The 21,532-nt window shown below is 33.7% G+C and overlaps 2 protein-coding genes across 2 annotated transcripts; one reads left to right on the forward strand and one right to left on the reverse strand.

Annotated features, from left to right (window-relative positions):
• Window positions 1–132: 132 nt before the first annotated feature.
• Window positions 133–4,808, reverse strand: LOC100370551 (cilia- and flagella-associated protein 161-like). The gene is made up of 7 exons (XM_002733823.4): window positions 4,623–4,808; window positions 3,611–3,700; window positions 3,213–3,442; window positions 2,659–2,740; window positions 1,868–2,026; window positions 1,412–1,485; window positions 133–1,061 (listed from the first exon to the last, which is right to left on the reverse strand). Exons 1-7 carry the CDS (start codon window positions 4,692–4,694, stop codon window positions 908–910), a joined length of 861 nt encoding a protein of 286 aa, XP_002733869.1. The 5' UTR covers window positions 4,695–4,808; the 3' UTR covers window positions 133–907.
• A 4,287-nt stretch (window positions 4,809–9,095) lies between these two features.
• Window positions 9,096–21,103, forward strand: LOC100369662 (Golgi phosphoprotein 3-like). The gene is made up of 4 exons (XM_002733817.3): window positions 9,096–9,401; window positions 14,590–14,836; window positions 19,480–19,793; window positions 20,798–21,103. The coding sequence occupies exons 1-4, from the start codon at window positions 9,198–9,200 to the stop codon at window positions 20,906–20,908; spliced, it is 876 nt and encodes a 291-aa protein (XP_002733863.1). The 5' UTR covers window positions 9,096–9,197; the 3' UTR covers window positions 20,909–21,103.
• The last annotated feature ends 429 nt before the right edge of the window (window positions 21,104–21,532 follow it).

A 21,532-nucleotide genomic window follows, 5' to 3' on the forward strand; every position in this document is an offset into this window, starting at 1 on the left:
CAATGGTATAATGTAATACTTATTTAGGTTTGCATCTACAAGTCACAATGACTAGATGGTGAAAACGACAATGGTATAATGTAATACTTATTTAGGTTTGCATCTAAAAGTCACATTGACTAGATGGTGAAAACGACAATGGTATAATGTAATACTTATTTAGGTTTGCACCTAAAAATCACATTGACTAGATGGTGAAAACGACAATGGTATAATGTAATACTTATTTAGGTTTGCACCTAAAATTCACTAAAAGTATAATGCTGAATATAATACAATCGACTTAATTAATAAGTTGGAATTCAATGCATCAGTAAAATTCTCCAACCTTGGGATGAATGAAAAGGATAAAGCTATATAGATTAATACTGAAAATTCAGAAATTCAGAGGCATGTATAATACTTTGGGTAATTAATAAAACAGAAAATCAAGCAAAAAGAACTGGCTGATCTCCTTCTGTTTTTTAAAGATTGACACCATTACACTGTAGTCACAATTACGAGTTTAAGGCAATATGGCAAAAGAAGCCAAAAATACTAATAAAAGTAACTCACATATTTGGGGTGTTAGTAATCCTATGTACAGTTAAAAGATATAAATACATTGCTGGTATTCATTGTTAAAAGTGTTAATATATGCTGCAATGGTTATTTAAAAAAAAAGTAATGCACTTCAAAAACATAATATATATATGCATAAACTACCTGTACTTTTACTATTACTAACAAAAACAATGATGTTGCCTGTTATGGTTGTAATACATCGGCTTCTGACACTCATTTTCACCATTGATTTTGCTATTTCCATGAAAGCTTTTAGCAGGCTATATGTATTTTTAATATATTAATGCATTACTATGTATCTGACATGTCATCTCTTCCATTGGTACACAACCAAGCCTTCAATCTATTGTCGTGCCCCAACAGGCAGTATTTGTTCTGGCATGGTTGGGTCCTGTGCTGTTCCTGATGAAAATATCCAATGATTGCTGTCCTTTTCAGCTCGGTGTGAATCAAGAACAGTGTTGGCAGTAATCTCATATTCACTACCAAAGGGTGTCCTGTTTAAAGAAAAATAAAATGATATGCTATTAGTAAAACTATCACAAGTGTTTTAATTAATATCACATTTCTTATACATAAATATAACATACATATACCAAAATTTGTTGTTGTTTGTATTATAATCATTTTAACCAAATCAAATTTAGACATGACAGTCCAAAAATTATATGTTTCTATTACAACAAAAATAAACTTTTGGCTCACATACATGCATTCTATTGCATTTGTAATGGGGCTAGAACGCTATCAAAGATAAACTTTCTATTCTGCCAGCATTTGTCATATGACTTGACTGACATTATTGACAACTTCATTACTATTCTTGGCTGCACCGATAATGACTTACTTGAGTACATAATCACCAACAACATTTAAGGCTTGGTTGGTCTTGCAGTGAACAATCACAAGTTTCTGGTTAGCCTGCAAATATATAAATGTATTAACAATTAGTTGAAAATTACTAACAGTACTAGATCTAGTTGCAATAAGAAAACACACATTCACATAACCCAGTCCCTATCATAAATAGCTATTAATAAATAATAAAACTGAAACTGTGTATTAAAGTTCTATATGAGAAAGTTTGAATGTGAACAGCATTTCGTCAATAAAATGGCCAATATTTTGGCTATTTTGAATATGATCTGTAAAACACAGAAATGTTCATCAAGGTGTCATAATGTCCTATGTATGTACCAAGTTGAGGAATGGCAAAAATACATGACTTGGATGCATTTTAGAATAAAAATTGCTGGCAGGATGAACAAAGTGGTATAAAGACACGAAATAATATGATACTTACAGGGACTGGTAAGCCTTCAGTTTCCATTCTAATTAAAGGATTAAATGATAATACTTTCCATTCAGATAAATAACATGTCTGCTCTTGTAAACACACCTCTTGTTGTCGTGATTTTTTGGAACATTTTGTGAAGGTTGCAATGTCGCTGTGAAGTTTTAACTGAAATATAATTAACACAATTTAAGGAGGTGATGCTTACAAAATAAAATTCATGTGATAAGAACATAAAAATAAAGTGTAGACATAACAACAATATTTTGAGAAAAAAAGTGGGTTAGGCCAAAAAGATTAAGAAGTTTTTTTTTTTTTTAATTGTTATGAAATGTGCCTATATTTTGATTTTCCATGGTAACTAAGGGACGACGTCAAAAGATCGATGTCGGATAAAAACTTATTTCCTTTAGTTTGGGGGTGGGGGGTTTTGACCTCAAAAAGTTTCCATCCTACAAAAACGATTTTATTTTTTAATGAAGTCAAAAAAATCTTGGAGTATTTGTAGTTCGCTTTTTTCTATCCAATCATGGACAGAAATAACCGAAAAAAAATGGTCATTGAATCTAGACACTTGTAAAAAAGGTGACATGACAAATGTTGTATAGGGTCATGTTATTGTGTCTAAAACAATATTTCGGTGTGATTTTGTAATCTTTTTGTGGTTATATTTAAACAAAAAAATGTTCAAAATCACAGCTATTGTCGCTTTAAGTGATGCATGTGATGCATGAATATATTTAGTCTGGGATTAATATTAATTGTTAAACACTAACTGAATTAATCTATTTATAACCTACATTGCCACCTTGTCCTGGTCCAGTACAGATCATGAAATGCTGTCCATGTGTCAGTGGTGCACCAGGAGGAGAATCATCAACTCTGAAAATCAATACAAATTAGGTATATGCTTATTTACTTTCTAGATTTGACACAAGTACTAGATGGTTTGGATCAATTAATTGGGTTTCAAATAAATAAAATATGCACTGTTAGAATTCCCTTGAAAATGTGAATATTTCATCATTGTTATTCACCTCAAGCAAACCAAACCGTTTGATGGATAGAAATCAAGTGACAATATACTCAGTGTAGTATATTTATAGAATCAGTATGAATGAAGCTGAATTTATTGCCAAGGATTCAGTCTCACTTAACAGACAAACAAACGAACACTCATCTAGAAAGAGTGCATTAACCCTAGTGTCAACTTTTAGTACCATTTACAAAATTATTTTGTACAGTCTGCTCCGGCTCACATGGAAAGTAGATAAAAAATAAGGAATCTATGAGTTTGTTTATCTGCAACTGAGTATAATAGTTTCACTGTTTGTGTACAAAAAGTGATACTTACGGCATTATAACAAATGTGTTCCTGGCAGTAGGTTCTAGTCTTTTAGTAGCAGATACAGCACATGGTCCTTCCAATCTTTCAGCTTCATGCATTTGACTTTCACTCATGTTAACAGCCATTGTAGTAGCTCCACGTAATTCTGCCCCGGTCACATCCTTAGAACCAGCATTCATAAGCATAACAACATCACCAAAATGTACAAAGCCATCACGAGTAATTGATAATTCAGCCTGTAAACATAAAAGATATTTCATATTATTTTCCTGGAAACACAATATTCAACAGGTGTCTGTAACACAATTACAGATATGTACAACCCAAACACAGTCTACAGTATATTATTATTGGTGATGAAAAATTGTTTAATTTGGTTATATATATTCGAACAGTTTTTTCACCTTTTTCAGAATATTAGATGACATTTGTGATGCTTTCTGGATTAAAAGTTGACCTCTTTCTCGTTTCTCCATGAAATCCTTCATTGTATCCTAAAATCAAAGGTGGACAAAAAATAGGATTATCATTGAATGTAACAAAGATACATACACCAAGCCAACATGTTTAAACTTAAAAACATACTTCTACATACAAACTTTTTTTAATTTATAACCCTGACTGTTTTCATTTGAAATCCGGTTCAGGGTTTGTATTGATCAGTATATGTAATCCACACTTGAGCACTCAACCACCACACCTCAGCTATGGGGGGGGGGGGGGGGGGTCGTTTGTCAATTACCACCATGTATTTCACATGACTGGACAACAACAACAAATAGCCAATTGTATGTGCTACTCATCTCTATACACAAACCCAGGTGGCAACTGCTCAGCCAATCACATTACCTCATTACTCCATCAGGTGTTATTTTGATAACCATCAAAATAGACCACCAAAATCATGAAAATTGAACAGCCTCTCTCCATTTCATGAAGAAATCATATGTTTGAATTTTAAATATAGATATTTATGTTGATAAATAATTTACATACTCGCCATAATCTTGGCGTTACAAAGGCAATATTCATCTTTATAAATTTCAATGGCAGTTATAATTAATTAATTTAATTGAACACTACATATACTATTCGCACAAGACAAAGCGCAAGGGTCCCTGTGTACTAGTGCTACGAACGGGGGAAGGTGACATCACTGCTCCTTGTATGAGCCCCATCCTGTGGGTGGCTGGGAAACGGGGTTAGGGAGTTGGCATTTGGCAGAACATGACCAACATAAAAGGCAATGCTGCACACAAAAATAGGAAGCACCACAACATCATTATAACAAATCTTAATAACAAATTTTGAAAAACAGAAAATCCAGTACGAACATCGCTGCCTTCTTACCAACCGTCGACCCGGGCAATGTGTAACAACACTGAACTGACTCAAGTAAAATGTTTTGAAACATACCTCTTCCAGGCAGATATCCTCATTCCAGTTGCCCACGCGGACCGATGGGTTATATGTTCTAACAGTACTCATGGTTAAATATAACAATTAGCCACGAAAGAAGGCAAATTAAAACAAATGATTTACAAAACAGAGTTTCTGATCGTTCAGCTCGCTTTGCAGGTCAATAGTCTCCTTGGTTACAACGGAAATGGTTCATCGCGCATGCGTTTCGTAAACTACAAGAGATCGTAGATGGCGCTATGCACCATACCTCACAGATTTTGTTTACCTTGTTTCGCGAGATTGGGTTGTTATACAAATTACAAAAAGCATGGATCAGTAGAAAGATATGTAGTCGGAACAACCGTCGAAACCAACCAAGTTTATACTAAATAGTTTTTATCCAACAGCCGCGGCGGAATAAAACAAGGTTATAGTCAATCTGATTAAAATCTGATGTAGTGTACGGGCTTTAATTATTTTGGCTATAAACTTGTTTTAATTTTATTTTTTTCATTACTTTTGTTATTAATGCCTTTTTATTTTATTATTTTACTTTTATTTTGATTTTGATTTTGTGATTTTTTTAATTCCGCCCTACATACGTATAAAAATCAAAGTAAAATAATAAAATAAAATAAAAAAGCATTAATAACAAAAGTAATACAAAAATAAAATTAAAATAAATTTATAGCCAAAATAATTAAAGCCCGTACACTACATCAGATTTTAATCAGATTGGGTTATAGTTTGAGTCCGTTTAATTCAAAGCCGTCCGATTAGCACACTAGCTATAAGCAGTTTAGTCATGAACTCGTTCAAATATTTGTGGAGCCTTTAATTTAAAGTTCATAAAACAAATAAAATTTTCATTCCGAAATTATTTGATGATAAATCTGAATTAGAACAAGCAACATAGCTGCCAGTGCAGAATTTGTTTGTTAGTTGTCTACCCAGATGTTGAAATTCTGAAAAAAAAATAGTGAGTCCAGTACACTGTGCTTTATTCAAATGAAAAGTCAAATGTTATATATTAGCAAAATTAATCAGTAAATTTTATGATATAACTGAAATTGATCATACAAGGCTGGATTTATATCATGATGGAATATTATTTTCTTGTCAAAACAAGATTTTTTTCTTCATTTTCTATGTACAAAATTATTGTTTCAATGTCACGGTCTGCATGGAAAAATATGTTAATGTATTGTAATAGTTAACAAACTATAAATTTATTATTTGTATATGTTGCACATTTTAATGTTGTGCCTGTGCTAGTCTCAGTTGACCACAAATTGTATATTCACTACGTGAATTCGTGTCATTTAAAGGACACGGGCAGGCTGTGAACACCGTCACAGATGCTGAAATGACATGCGCTACAAGGCTGATCATGACATGTAATTAGGTTAACCGTCACGGTGTCAAAGTATAGTCAGTGCGTTATGGGATACACATAATACATACAGTGATAACGTTAACACCAAGTTACATATCGGCGACAAACATATCGACATCATCAACGAACGACATCATTATCTCCTCTCGATCAGTTGTTGATGATATTCCAGTATTCTGTGATATTGACACTGCTGGGGGAGTATTTCCAGTTTAACTGAAGGTGGGACACACTACGAATGTCCATGGAAAGGTTAAAAGCAACAACTTATCGTAGACTATATTAAATATTTCAACGACATCCCTCAGGCTTTGTTTGCTAAAAATCTTTGAAATCAAGGCCATTCTTTTCGGCATTGGAGATATGAAAGAAAGGTTGGCGAAATTAAAGAACTATTCGGTAAATACCCTCTGTTTCCACCGGCAGGGTATCTCCTTTTCCGAGATATATCAACGTAGAAAACAAATAAGGACCCTGTTGGCAACATGCGCCGACAATCGGTTACATTCAGATTGAATATGAATAATAATGTGACATCCCGACTTTACAATATATGGTATTATAGTCATTATTACTACCGTAAAGAAACAGTACATTTTTAGTTTGGTCACGATTACATTTTTAGTAACCGTGGTTTGGTTAAATATATTAATTAAGATGTTATTTCAAAACGTTTATCAAGCTAAATTGTTAATAATGAAAATCATTCGAGAAATTGTTGTTGCTGTTTTAATATACTCAGCTCGTTTTGTCAATAATAGTGCTTGTAGTGAATATATTGATAAATTGTTTTCAGTTGGTTTATACTTTGAACTGACTTTTTGATTTTGAGAAAAAAAATAACACAATGTAAATTTGGTTAATTTGGTTACAATAAATCTTTAATTGAATTACATTGTGTACATTTTCTATGAATCAATTTTAAATATGTAGCCTGTGTTAACATATGAATAAATATGGTATTTCGTAATTTTTAACCCCTGAGTTAAGATTCCGATGTTTTGACATTCGTTGTCAGTGTATCATTTGTGTAAATGGTACTCATATGCTTTCTGTTTAAAACATTGTTTGTTGGGTTATTGAATGAATCCTCGTTTTTAATATTTCTAATATAAACAAGCTATTATTTAGAATATGACATCATTACATAAACATGCGCCATGTATTTATTAGTTTGGTAACCAATGCTTTCATACTCTCATATTTTTTAACGCATCCTCAAGTTGTATGTTAGTTGAACCTTCGTTTAGTGCGCCAACTTGAAGACGTTCAAAGACAAAACATCCCGATTAAGACAAGAATTGTAATTGTATTCTCCTAAATATGTTTTGTTCATGAAATTTTTATATAAAAGATTTACCACTAAGTACATCTATATATCACTTAGCAAAGAATTCACTATTATATTTACTTTATATAGTTGCTTATGAGGGTGACGAAATAATAATAATAACTTGTCGCATTTCAGCGAAGACTTTTTTTATTTACAACTCTGTAAACTACAGAGATTGAGCTCAGATTGGAAATTCTTTTTATAATAATTTTGCATTATAAATATTAATTTATTACTCCATAAAACTTATGTTCTTATAATGATGCATCTATTATTTATATAACACAGTTATATTCTCAAAGCCAATTCAGCAAGTACTGTTTTCAGTCGGTTTGTTTCATTCAAGTTTTGTGATTCTTTAAAAAACAAAAAACAAAAAAAACAACAACAGGATTTATAAATTGAAAAAGAATTGTTTATTCAATTATCCACGCTTGGCATACCACATATTATAGTTGCCATGTTAGTATGGGCAGAATGCAGTAGATTGTGTACGATAACAGTTTTAATTTTGTGCCAAAGAGAAGATACTCAATCAATAATCTATGAACCTTGCCATTTCTTACTCCACATAGCCCCACAATTGGAATTAGTAATAATTTTCCATTTATATGAGTTGAAACTATTCGGTAAACTAACGTGCAAAAGTTTGTACATAATATGGGCCAATTTATGTCCCGTGGTCGCGTCAGTGCTACACCAAATTTTAAGTCTTTTCACTTTTCCGTTTCTCTTAAAATTGATACGGTATTTTGCTGGGCGCCCTGTACCTGTTCAGAGCTAGGAACAAGCGTATCACATATTTTTTTTTTTTAGAACATCTAGTAGTCTTAATTCAAGATGCGGAAAACCCGGTTCGCATAATTCCCAAATTAGGTCTGCGATTCATTGCGTGGCATATTTGTATATAGTTTTATCAATATTTTTTATAATTTTGGATTTTCAAGTAAGTTTATATAAATTTAGTTCCTACACGGAATCGCTAATCGTATTGGAAAGTTTAGCAGGCATGTACGCACAGCGCGACTATCATGCTATTACTGGCCGGTTAAATAATGCAGAAGTTGATGTGCACAACAGTATACATTGTATTTCAACCGAGGTAAGTCTAGTTTTTTTGTTTTTTTTTTGACGAAAATTGAGTTGAAGTACAAAGTGCGCCATACATTTACGAGATTAAGGACCAAATAAAATGATTCGAAGCTGAGATATTCAGATGGTAGGCAAAAATGTTTTATATGTTACCGTCAATTACCAAATTATGCAAATCGATTGATTGATTTATTCTGATTTTTTGTTTAGAAAACCCAAAGCAGTGTAGACAAATTGAAAATAACCGTCAAAGTGTTCGTCTATAGACATCTCTAACATCGATAAAATGGCGTTAAAGTGAATGTCCGGATGAAAAAAGTAGAGAAACGGAAATAAATTCAATGATGTCTTTGCAATTTGCGAGTCTGCGGCGAAGAGAAGGTGAATTTGTGCAACAGTTTACAGTAATTGAAAAAAAATGAAAAGGTAAAGTTTGTCATTTTCTCATATTGGAAGTGCCTAACTTTGAAATGACGAAAGATGAAGTTTCAGAACAAACATTGATAATATTTTGCGCTGAATGATTGGCGTAACATGGATATGCGCCGTTAAGTTGGATTACCTGATTACCATTGTAATTATTGTAACACTATTGTCGGTGCACTCGGCACTCCTCGGCTTTGTTCGCAAATTTGCGAATCAATGAGCGCCATGTTGATGACGTCATAACCAACTGGGCCGATCGACCTGTCTGTGTGTTTATTTTAATTTTTAGTGGGTCGACCGTTGAACACCATTTTTTCGTTGCTCCTCCGGGGAAAATATCAATATGACGTCGTTATCGCAAAGGCCGGGCTCTGGCTCCGGTGTCCTTATTAAACGTAAAAAGACAGCGACAATGACCAACGAAAGCAAAGCCGACGATGATACGGAAAACCAGAACGATTATGAAGAGGAAGACCTAGGCGATTCGAAAGAAACTCGCCTCACCCTGATGGAAGAAGTACTTTTACTCGGTTTGAAAGACAGAGAGGTATATTTTGACAGTAAGATTTTATTTTTGATTGGTTCACGATTTACTTTATTCCATTTTTGTCGCAGGACAGTGATTTAATTTATATGTGACACGTCTATGAGTTTAGACAAATTTCCAACATGGCTGCCACGGTATGGCGAACGAGGTAAATATTGCACTCTGCTGTTCTATGGCGCACAGCTGTGTATACGTGTCGGACGGATTACCATCCAACTAACATAATTACAGCATAGTGGAGTTAGTGTGTACCCACTGCTTTTGTCGTTTGTACCTGATGTCTATGGGTGTTTTAACTTCGCAGATTATACGTTTTCGTCAGCATTATAACATACATAGATAGTAAGAAACCAATGTAAACAATTCAGGTCATAGTTTAACCCAACCGTACTGGTTGTAGAATAACATACAACTTATTTGATGTGCAGTATGGGCGAGTTCACAAACATATGGTCGTTATTTAAAACTACATCATACATGCACGTGCATTGTGTAGTAAACATAAATCCAATCAATTTGCTGCAGTTTAGCAGCTCTTATTGGCCGCTTAAGCTATTTTGATATTACGTTGCGGCCATAGAGCTGCAGATCGCGTCCATTGAGAACCGCACAGTTCGCCGCCCCGAGATCCCGTGGCGCACGCTATTTTTGATGTTATCGAACGATTTCAATGAAATTTAAAACGAATAAAAGTTATCCTTGCAAACACAAACATCTTAGGTATCTACTGACCGAAAATGAAGGACTATTTCTTCTTGAAAAGTATATATTTCTGTGTATAATTAGACCGAACGTAATTTAATCGATTGAACGACTGATTTCAAGATGACCTCTGTCATGTGACAATGACGAAGCATGCACAGTTGACATTTTAACTGAAAATTGAGAATGGCACGTTCTTGTATTCATTGTGGAGATGAGTTCCAGAAGAAAGTTAAAGGGTATCGCAGGCAATCCATTGCATCTAGACTTAAAACCTCAGAAACTGTTGACCAATGCATTAGTGAATGTTCTAAAGCTGAAACCCATTACCCCGTTGGCTTGTTGTCTCTTTCCGCATAATATTGAGGAGCATTGGTGGTAAAATATACATCATACTTTTGCCATACCCTGTTGGTAATATGGCCAATGTGTGTATATTATTTAAAATACAAGTAGTACCTTCTACTTGTTGAGCTTTTAGGTCAAATTTAAAAATATGGTCAAAAGACTCAACAGTTTTGTCCTTTGTCAATTCCATGCTGTCTGCTCCTGTCACTTGTTACACCCGTTGGCAAGTTAAAAGATTATTTTTCACACTATATAAATAAAACTGCTTGAAAAAAATATTTTTAATAATACATGTACTTTATTTGATTTTTTCAAAAAAAGATGAGTCACTTAATGGTGAAATGAAATTAAAATTATAAAAAGCCGTCTGCCGTTGTTTCGTCACATGGAACGCTGTCCCAGACAGGCACCGATGGCAGTCTGCTGTAGTCGCGTGATTACACTCATCACTAAAAGAGCCAAGTCACGTGATAGAGGTCAGCTTCAAAATGGCGGCGTTCAATCGGAGGTTTTACTTCGGCACAGTTTTAACGTGAAATAGTCTCATTTACACGGGCAAATTTGCTTAAAGCTTGCTGTAATCAGTAACAGATATATTTGTGAGAACATATTTGTCTATTTTTTCCTGCAAGTCGAGGTAATTTTATTACAATCACAATTTTAATGATACATAACTGGCATATTTAAAAATCTGTGCATTTCTTTAGGGAAGGGAACTGCAGCTCTCTGGTCGCCCCGCAACGTATACCACGACCAAGAGAGCTGCATAAACTGCAGCAACCAATCAATATTTCATTTTTGTGAGTAGTCGGGTATGGGCGAGTGAGTTAGCTTTCTTTGACATGGATTACAAAATCCATTATATGGTTCATGAAACAAAATATGATTCCTTGCTTTTCTCAGTAGTGATGGTGGATTGACATTGGACCCATAATGAACACGTGGTATGACGATCGTCATGCAGCACGAGTTTGCATGGGACCCACATAAACATGTTGTTGTATGACGACCGCTGCGTAGTCTTTGTGACCCATAATGAACATAGTATGATAACTTTGACGCTTCTGTTATTTTCTCTTGCTCAGTAAAGTTCACAGCAGTTTTATTTTTGTGTGTGAGATAAACATAAATATTTTTACACTATTCACAAATTCTCTCAAATCAACCACTTGCTCCAATGTGATACAATCTTGTACACCACCACCACCACCACCACCAAATTTGGAGTAATATATATATATTTCTTTCATTCTGGCACTTATTGAATTTTTTTTACTTAGTAACAGTTTTAGTAAGTTTTTTTCAAATAAAAATTTGTTTAACAATTTGTTTACCATGTTGGTGGCCTTACTTGTATCTACACAAGTGAGTTTGACAATATCTTGTGCTATTATGACAAGTTTATCATTAATTTCTTCAGATAGCTAAATATGTGCAGACATTAGTGTAGTCTAATATTCATTCAGTCAATGTGGTGTACTTATACAAGTATGCATGTACTTGGTATGATTAGAAAGTTATTGTATTCACAATAACAATCTGCTAAAACAAGTTATTCATTTTGTCATGTCAGATGCTCAGTTCTTATCTTACTACCGGTAGTTTTAGTGAGTGCTTTTCCAAATTTTTCTTGATTTTTAGGAGTTTCTGTAAAGCCATGTGGCAAGGATTATGAAGTTTTTCCTGTTTTTGTTATTTCGACTATCAGGTATTATTAATTTATGGTCTAAATAGTAGATACACCATATCATTGGCACTGTATATCATGTACCGGTAACACAGCTACCAAAATACCAAAAATGTTTTGTGTTTCAGGCATACATGTATGATATGATCTATTTTATTTGAACAGTGGCTTGAAATTACTTTGACGCAGTAAAAAATAAAAAAAATACACAAATTTTGTTTGATTTCAACAGCTGTTAACGGATTAAATGTTAAAATTGTTATGCAAAGGAGGAGATTGTAACATGTTGTGAGAACTGTTATCAGTGAATACCATGTGATTGGAATGCCACATATTAATAATCAGTCACTTTATAGAGCTGAACAGTCCAACTCAATTTATAGATGTTTGCTTTTATTTGTTAGTAAAATACCAAATACATGTATATCAGTGACTTGAGATGTACTTAAATTATTTACATGTTTGTCTGTCTAGAGTACAAATGGATGTACATGTACAATGTGCAGATTAAACAATGAAAAGGACATCACATGTCAGCATTTTCCCCATTTCCTCAGATATGTTCAAACATGATTAAAAAAAAAAAACATCACTTCAATTTTGCATTCTTGAGTTTCAAATTATATTTACTGTAATTGTATATACTATACTACTACTAAGTACATAAATTAATCACTACCAATATAATTAGTATATTAACCTTAGTATTCTGTGTATACTGTACTGTTGCAATAAAAAAACATTCAGTCATTAAATATAGAGGTTCATCCATTTGTTACGAGTATAACATGATGTACTAGTAACTGGTAAATTTTAATCTGTCATAAATGTTTATATCTTCAACTTGGTTGCATTTTTTTTTCTGTAAATACTAAGCAAATTTGTTGGCATTCCAACTACTTGTTGATTCTCATTCTCAAATACTGTTATGCTGTTAATTATTCACTGGGTTTTAATTTTGCTTATTTCGCTTACTGGAAAATGCGCTGAATTAAAACCCAGTGAATATGTAAAATTTGGCATAGGACACATTATCTAAAGGATAATATTGTGAATTTAAAACTCACTAAATATGCCTGAAATGGTATATCAATGAAATTTAAACCCAGTGAAAATTAGTCATTTTATAGTACTTCTGTAATCTTTTTCCAACACATGGAGAATATACAATGTAATAAAATTATTGTTACATGTTGGTGGTTTGATCCCTGTAAAATCACCAGTATACATTCTAATCAGAGAACATATTTAGAGATATTGGCTTGTATTATATCAGACTTTTAGCATTTCCTAGAAGGCTACATATTATAAAAACATGTTTTGCACAGACTGGACAGACTTTGTTTTAATAGCAAACAACAAGAAAGTAACAAAATATTTTTTAGATTCATGTAGCAAATTAAAATGTGCTACTCAACACAAAACTTTTTAAACATTAATGATGATCATTTTCTCAGAATAAATTTTGTCCTTGTAGTTCAGCTCAACAGTGTCAAAAATGACACAATTTATTGTAGCCAAGTCTAATTCACCATTGTGACTGGTGAAGGCTGAATCCCATGACTGATGATCTGGGTTACAATACAATAAATAAATCTAATTCACCATTGTGACTGGTGAAGGCTGAATCCCATGACTGATGATCTGGGTTACAATACAATAAATAAATATAGTTGACCATGGTGACTGGTGTTTGAGGAAGCTAGGACTATTGGTCTTGAAGTAAAAAATAAATCCAATGTACGGGTGAAGAGTTACATGAGTTAATTACTAATTCTATGAATGGTTCACACATTTCTAATTGCACAAAGCACTGCAATGTGTATCAGCTTGTGGATGGAATTAAGCCTGATTTTGTCTAATGTAGTTGCTTATTCATAATCAGCTGTGACAACATTTATTCTCTGCTTCTAGTTTGAGGCATTATTTTATAAATATTCCATCACTCTATATTAAATTCAATGTTTTAGGTATCTGTGGTTTTTTTGTTTTTACATGCACACGAAAGGCGACCAGTTGATGGCCATTGATCATGGATTATCAATGATCTTAAAATTTCATTTTACTGAATCACATGGGTAGAGGGTTTTATGTGTACCCTTAAGCAAAGAGCACGCCTTTTTGTGAAAAACTAATTTTTACAATCATACATTGTGGCTGTTCTGTATATTTGCATATCAGTGCACTAAATACAGTGTACATTGAATGTAACAGAATGAACATTGAGCAATGTGAGTTGCTGAGTCACTGTTTGAGTATACAAGTTTGTAATGTTTGATCAATGTTGCCTTTTTAACAAATATGTGAATATGCATTTTTACCTCCGATAGTTGACAAGTACGTTTTGAAAATATGATAGATGTTACTTCGCTGTGTCCTTGTTGTTGAGCAACAGCTTTATATGTAAATAATTCAGTAGATAATAATGTAGTATTGTTTTGTTTATTATAGGGATATACATCATTTTGGAATGATTGCATCTCATCAGGACTAAGAGGGTGCATGATTGTTGAATTAGGCTTCAAAGGAAGAGTAGAAACAGAAAAAGCTGGCATGAGACGGAAAAGTTTATTAAACAGAAAGTTGTTATGCAAATCTGACAGTCCAACAGGGGATGTACTCCTAGATGAATCCCTGAAACATATAAAGGAGACTGATGTACCAGAAACTGTACAAACATGGATTGAACTACTTAGTGGTAAGTAGTGTCTGTCCATTGGTTATAGTTCAACACTACATATCTTTGACAGTAATGAGCCTGCATGTTAAAACTCATGGACTATTGAGTCATTCGTGCATGTATCTGTTCATGGCCATTTCTCAGACATGCGTCAACTAATTTCTGTCAAACTTGGTTCAAAGACATTACCAGTATATGATGTCATGCATATTCATGTAATTTAATTTTTGATCTGATCAAATATGTCATACAATTGGCCTAAATCACACATTGAAGCAATTGGTTCAAATGGTTATGTCTTCTATGTAATTACCAGAATGTGTTTTTGTGATGACTTGGAAGGAGAATACATATTGAGTTGCAGGTGTACCTTATTTTTTCCCTTTGATGCTTTTCAATATGACTGACTGACTGCCATTTTTATGTCACTATGACCATGTAGGTTTCCGTGCTAAGGCATGCATTCACAGCTGTACTCAACTGGATTAAAAATTTGTTTTATTAGATTCTTATAGTGAATAATTTGGATCAAAATTATTCCATAAAGTTGCACTCTGAGATGAAGGTTGGAATCTCGTACTGGAAGATATTTACATTCTATTGATTTTTGGTTGTCCTCTCTGAGTGACATCCAAAGTTTAGAATTTTCTATTGTTTTTTAAGGTAGCGAGAGGGGAAAAAACAGAAAAAAAAACATTTTTCAAAAAATTTCAGACTATGAAACATTATATTGTGTACTTTCTTTATCTTTTGTCCAAATTTACTGTGCGCGATGCATTTGGTGCGTAATTTCAGTTTATTCTAAAAAATCTAGTTGTGGCTAAACACATCCGGCTTTATTATATCCTGTGTAATCTATAAGTAGTGTTCGTTACGCGATCGCGATCGAAGCACAGACAAACATTACGCTATAGTATTCCAAGCTTTTCAACATAATATATCATGGGAAGAAGTTCTAAGACGAAAAAAACTGGCCGCCGAAAAATGTCTGACGCCGTCTAAATGGTATCTAAATGAAAGTGACCTGGGTTCGTATTATAGCCAGCCCGCAGAGTGGTTTGAAGAAGATGAGTGTCCACAAAAGTTCGGCGCAAAAAATTGTCTTGAGTGATTATGACACTGACAGTTCAGACGACGAAGAAGGCGACGCCGAAGAGATGGAAATCCTGGGTACAGACGCTGGTTCACTCATCGTGGTAGATTTACAGTCTGTAAATAAAATCGGCTGTGAAATATTGATGTGCTGTCATTGTAAAAAGGGGAATGTCGTTTTGGCAGAAAAAACGAACATCCGCCATGGCTGGGGGAGTCATCTCTACTATAAATGCACGAATCAAAAATGCAACTCCGTGACTGATATTTTTCTGGCATCGAAAAAGAGTGGACAAGAAAAGACAATTGGTGCTGCTAATTGATTATAACAAATCCGATAACGGTACACTCTCCAAATGCAGAGAGTAATGCAAACATATCTGTACTTGAAGGCATGTATATCCCATAAGTCAATATATATATGCTGTCACGATGGCCCGCCCTATGTTTAGATAACCGATTGCACTGTTGACGCTGTTCAACATAACAAAGGGACTTGAATAAATTAACTGCGCGGTACGCCATCTTGCTCAAGTTAGCACACACTTTCGATGAAACTGCTAAGTTTTGTCACTTTTTAAGAAATAATCAGCAATTTTTTCATGATATAACAGTCCATGCCTATCATATACTTGTCTATTTATAAAGTATGATCAAAACGGCAAACATTTGGTAATAAATTAGCTGTTTATCCATGGCAAAATTCAAAGAAACGTTTTATTGAGTTTTTACGGAAACAATTTTTTGACTATCATAACTATTGAAGATGTCATATTTTTAACACTTATCTTTACGCTAACGATGTACAAATTACACAATCTATTCGCCACAAAATGGGCTAAAATATGTCTCATGGACGTTTATGTGAGCCGTTGCCGTTGAGTTACGGCCATGAGAACATGGAGACGTTCGTGAAATTCAGTCCATAAAGTTCAACAGGCTTTATCTCCAGAACTATGGGGCACATAACAATTTCGAGACGCATTCTCAAAGATCATTATCTTATAAAGCAACAGTGAAAAGATCAGAAACATAGAAAAAAAGAACACCGAGAAACGACCAATCCCACAAAAAAACTCTGTTTAGGAGGTTAACGAGAACGATCGTAACTTAATCCCCTGAGCAAATATCAAGACGAAACACATATGATCGTATTCTGCTATATCTCAGCTTTCTGAAAACATATACATTGCCATAACTGCATTCTTAGTAACTGGTGAGGAAAGTCCTAAACTCCATTAAACTATAAATTATCTTTCCCCTCTCGCTACCTTAAATGACTCTTAAGTACTTAAGGCATAATGGTTTTTCATGAAAAAAAACAAACATTTAAGTGATGAATAATAACAAAAATAGACTTCTTTTAAGTACTGATTTGCTTAACATGAATTAGCTATATTTGAAACTGTTATTCAATACTGTGTGTTTCAGTGCACCTGTGTATCTATGGTTTGCTAAATGGAAAAACATATTGATAATGGAATCAGTGAGCTTGACGAATCACTTCCGTATTGTGAAGTTGAGTGCTCTTTTGGTTTGTGGACCATCTAATAGCTTTACTAATGGACTTTGTCATGTTTGAGTGATTTATTTCCATGGTTACAGTTCAACTGTAAACACATATATGATGCAATATTTGGTATACAAATCTCATTTCTAATTTTGTCAGTTATTGCATACAAATAGTAAGCTTCAAACCACTTGTATTGATGCTAAATGGAGCACATCTGTATCGAATTGAAAGAGATTATTATTTGATAATTTCTAAAGTGAGAATACTTTTAGCAATGACAATTTATTTTTGGTTATACAAGGACATTGATTATAAAAAATTATATACAAATACAAATAAGTAAGAAACTCCATACCTTCTTCCATCTGGGATATAGAGCAATCTCATCAAATGGTTGCATGAATTCTGCCATGTGAGAATGGCGACTAGCACCTTGTGTGAAGAGTGGAGTGTAGTCTCCATCAGATCTAGACATTGTTAGCAATCCCGTTGTTATTGATGTGTGTACACTGCAGTCCTATGTTCAACTAAAGATGTTGGTCAGACCCAACCTGCTTGCCTGCCTGCCAGCCCTGCTTGACATGCTTCAGTGACAATCACTTTTCCATACCCAGTTAACTCCTATAATGATGTTTTACCTGATACACCTGTCGATAATTCCACATGCTTGCATTGGCTATCCTTGCTAGTTATGTACTGAAGGATTAAACCCATTGCTGTTAGCCACACATGGCAATAGTTATCATGAAAACGTGGGATTAAGTTTTGATGTGCTACTTTGTTCTCACAAAGTGATTGCTAACACCAGCTATGACGTGTAGTTTTGTACTGGTGACAATCATTCAGCAGTCAGTCTACCCTATTCTTTCTATTAATTAGACCATGAACAAATAATTAATTTTGAAAGTGGCCGAATTGTTATAAGGAAATGATATTTTTTGTTTGCATTAAGGTAGAAACCTATTCAAAGCATCTCTTCTGCATAGAAACCAATAATAAGTGTTATAATTGTGATACTGACAAATTGACCATTCACTTAAATACACCTGTCAGGTAACCCAAAAAACATTTTAGAAGTCAATATCCTTATATTGGTTCGGCTGGGAGTACAATTTATTGCAAATGGTTAAACTCTTATACCTTATTTGGGGGCATTCATCCTATTTAATAGGAGTAAAAAAAAATATCAAAGAATTCTTTCAAAAGTGTGACATAATTGTTTAGACACAACTTTTGGGCTTTCTTACCCAGTGTGGAATATTTTGTTGGAGAAAAACTGTGGAACTGTTTCCATTGTTAAAGCATTATTGCATGAAAAATAAATAATAATAAAAAAAGATTTCAAGGAGACTGATCAAATTGGTTTGATAGCAGTTGCATGTGGTTGAATTGCTTGAGAAAAATTAATTTGTTATAACAGAAATTAGGTAGTCCAACATAGCTCATTTAATATATAACAATTATGGTTCTCTAGGTCTCATTACTAGGAAATTTCTACTTAACCTGGTGTTCCTGAAACAAAATTTGCATCGTTGCCTTTGTGACTAAAAATGTTGGTAATTTATGGTAGTTTCATGGATAGATGCCAGTGCTGTACCTTCAAGAGGTTACTAGTATTACATGGACAAAACTTTGTTGACCTCTGACCCTAAAATTTAATGTATGCATTTCATTTACCCTCATAATATCAAGGTAAGGTAGGTATATAGCTAAAATGTTGTTTTTTTTGGTATTTTTTCTGGTGAAAACATGTTCAAACTTGTATAAGCTTGTTTAAGTTTCATCTTGATAGACATTGTAGTGTATTGTTTGTTTTCTGTAATGTACAATACATGTCTATTCTATACATGTTTCAGTTTATATTGGAATACATGTAGTGATCTCCAATTGTTCAAATTAAACACATCTGTCCCAGTAATTAAATTGTCGGTCCCAATCTAGATACATTTGCATCTTGTACATAATTAAGATGTTATTTCCCTTTTGATTTATCAGGTTTACATTGGGAGGTTTTCAATACTCATTCAATAACATTGTTATTATTATCTGGTAACAGGTGAGACATGGAACCCATTAAAACTGCGCTACCAACTACGAAATGTTCGTGAACGTCTAGCTAAGAATCTGGTGGAGAAAGGTGTCCTGACCACAGAGAAGCAAAACTTCTTGCTATTTGACATGACCACACATCCTGTTGTTGATTCAGCAATAAAACAACGTCTAATCAAGCGTGTACAAGATGCTGTGTTGAGTCGGTGGACGAATGATGCACACAGGATGGATAAAAGAATGCTGGCACTTATATATCTTGCACATGCATCAGACGTACTTGAAAATGCATTTGCACCACTTACAGATGATGATTATGAGGTAATTGACTAACTAGTTTGAAGTTGGTTAATTTCTGATGTTGATTTACTTTCTGCATACTCTCAGTAATGTAGTAACTGAAATTTGTTTATACATGCAATCACAAAGTGGACCATATTCATTTATATGAATGTATTTGCAGTACTGTAAAAGGGTTAATTATTCACTGGGTTTTAATTTTGCTTATTTCGCTGTCCCGAAAAATGCGCTAACTTAAAACCCAGTGAATATGTAAAATTTAGCATAGAACACATTATCTAAATGATAAAACCGTAAATTTAAAACACACTGAATATGCCTGAAATGGTAAATCAGCGAAATTTTAACCCAGTGAAAATTAGTCGTTTTACAGTAATTTAATAAGTGGTTCTATCAAATCACCTTAACTTCCAGAGAAAATAAACATGGGCTGTTATTTATCAAACATTATGGTGGGCAATATATTTGTCTTGATTTCTGCCTGGCTTTGAATTGCTCAACCCACAGTGATTTTCAGACAGAGGTGAAGCTTTGTGTATCTTCTGTCATTGGAACATTATTGAAAAATGTTAGCAACAAATTAAAACACACATTCAAATGGAAGCTGATAGATATACTTCCCACAAATCTAATATTTCTATTGTGAAATGTGCATGTGATAAATGTATAATCCCACAATATGTTCGCTTCGGTTGACATCCACAGACATGAGTGATTAGAGACTTTGTATCGATCCAAGCCACAGCTGCTACGATAGCACTAATCATGAGTGTATGTGGATTATATACAAGAACCACATCCTTTGCCATCTTTTCTAAAACCTTGAAACTTTGTTGAACTACAAAATGTTGTTACTTTACATGTAGTGACTTGTATAGCAAAATATGAATACCAGTGGGGGTATTTTACAGTTCCTTTTTAACCAGTGTGGCGTTTACAATCTACAAACAAACATGATTTACTGGAATAAATAATCAGTCATAAAACCATGAGTGATCTAACTGAGTTTACTCTTTATTTCTCAGATTGCTATGAAACGTGTTCGTGAATTATTGGATCTGGATCCTGAAATAGAAGCTATGAAAAGTGGAGCGCATGAAGTCATGTGGGCTGTTATTGCTTCCTTCATCAAATGATGACTCAATGTCATTTTTAATGGACTAGGGACACGATAAAACAAACATGTTTCTGTGGAAAACATTTTGTATAGTGGGTGACACAAACATGTATGTATAGTATGGGAAGCTTGAATATAATGTTACAACTGCACTCTCATTCCATGTGTAAACATCAGACTCTTATCTATGGTTATATTTAAAAAATACTTGAAATTATTGAAAAAAAAATACTGTGGGTGTTGGAAGTGGGAATTGTAAATAGAGAATCTATGTGGGAGATAATGAGCTTGTTCTTTTTATCAGTGTTTGGATTTACTGCAAGTAAGAGTTTGACACCATTGCTGTTGAGCTGCTTTGCTTTTCTTTTATGTAATCTTCCATGAATTTTATTGGAGATATTTGTTTTTCTGTGAAACACACATATGTTACACATTTGTTGGCAGCCACAGTGTTGTACAATGATAAACAAAAATGCATGTGTGTGTGATCAAAGTGATTTTCTCATCTCTGACAAAAATTTGATAATTTATGATAATTTTTATGTTAAGGAATATATGTAGACACAGAGTTTTGAATTGTTTCTATCAATCTCCATTTAGAAAATGTTGCCATAATCTAGTTCCTCATACTCTTAACAGTTTA

Source organism: Saccoglossus kowalevskii, chromosome 13, assembly GCF_978046115.1.
Source record: "Saccoglossus kowalevskii chromosome 13, keSacKowa6.1, whole genome shotgun sequence".
Classification (NCBI taxonomy): Eukaryota; Metazoa; Hemichordata; class Enteropneusta; family Harrimaniidae; genus Saccoglossus; species Saccoglossus kowalevskii.

Bases quoted from the DNA above. Each gene is read 5' to 3' on its own strand.
- LOC100370551 (XM_002733823.4), bottom strand. From the start codon at position 4,694: ATGAGTACTGTTAGAACATATAACCCATCGGTCCGCGTGGGCAACTGG. The intron at 3,701-4,622 runs GTATGTTTCAAA...CTTTGATTTTAG, and splicing joins AGGATATCTGCCTGGAAGAG to GATACAATGAAGGATTTCAT. The intron at 1,062-1,411 runs GTAAGTCATTAT...TTCTTTAAACAG, and splicing joins GTTGGTGATTATGTACTCAA to GACACCCTTTGGTAGTGAAT.
- LOC100369662 (XM_002733817.3), top strand. From the start codon at position 9,198: ATGACGTCGTTATCGCAAAGGCCGGGCTCTGGCTCCGGTGTCCTTATT. The intron at 9,402-14,589 runs GTATATTTTGAC...TGTTTATTATAG, and splicing joins TCGGTTTGAAAGACAGAGAG to GGATATACATCATTTTGGAA. The intron at 19,794-20,797 runs GTAATTGACTAA...TTTATTTCTCAG, and splicing joins TTACAGATGATGATTATGAG to ATTGCTATGAAACGTGTTCG.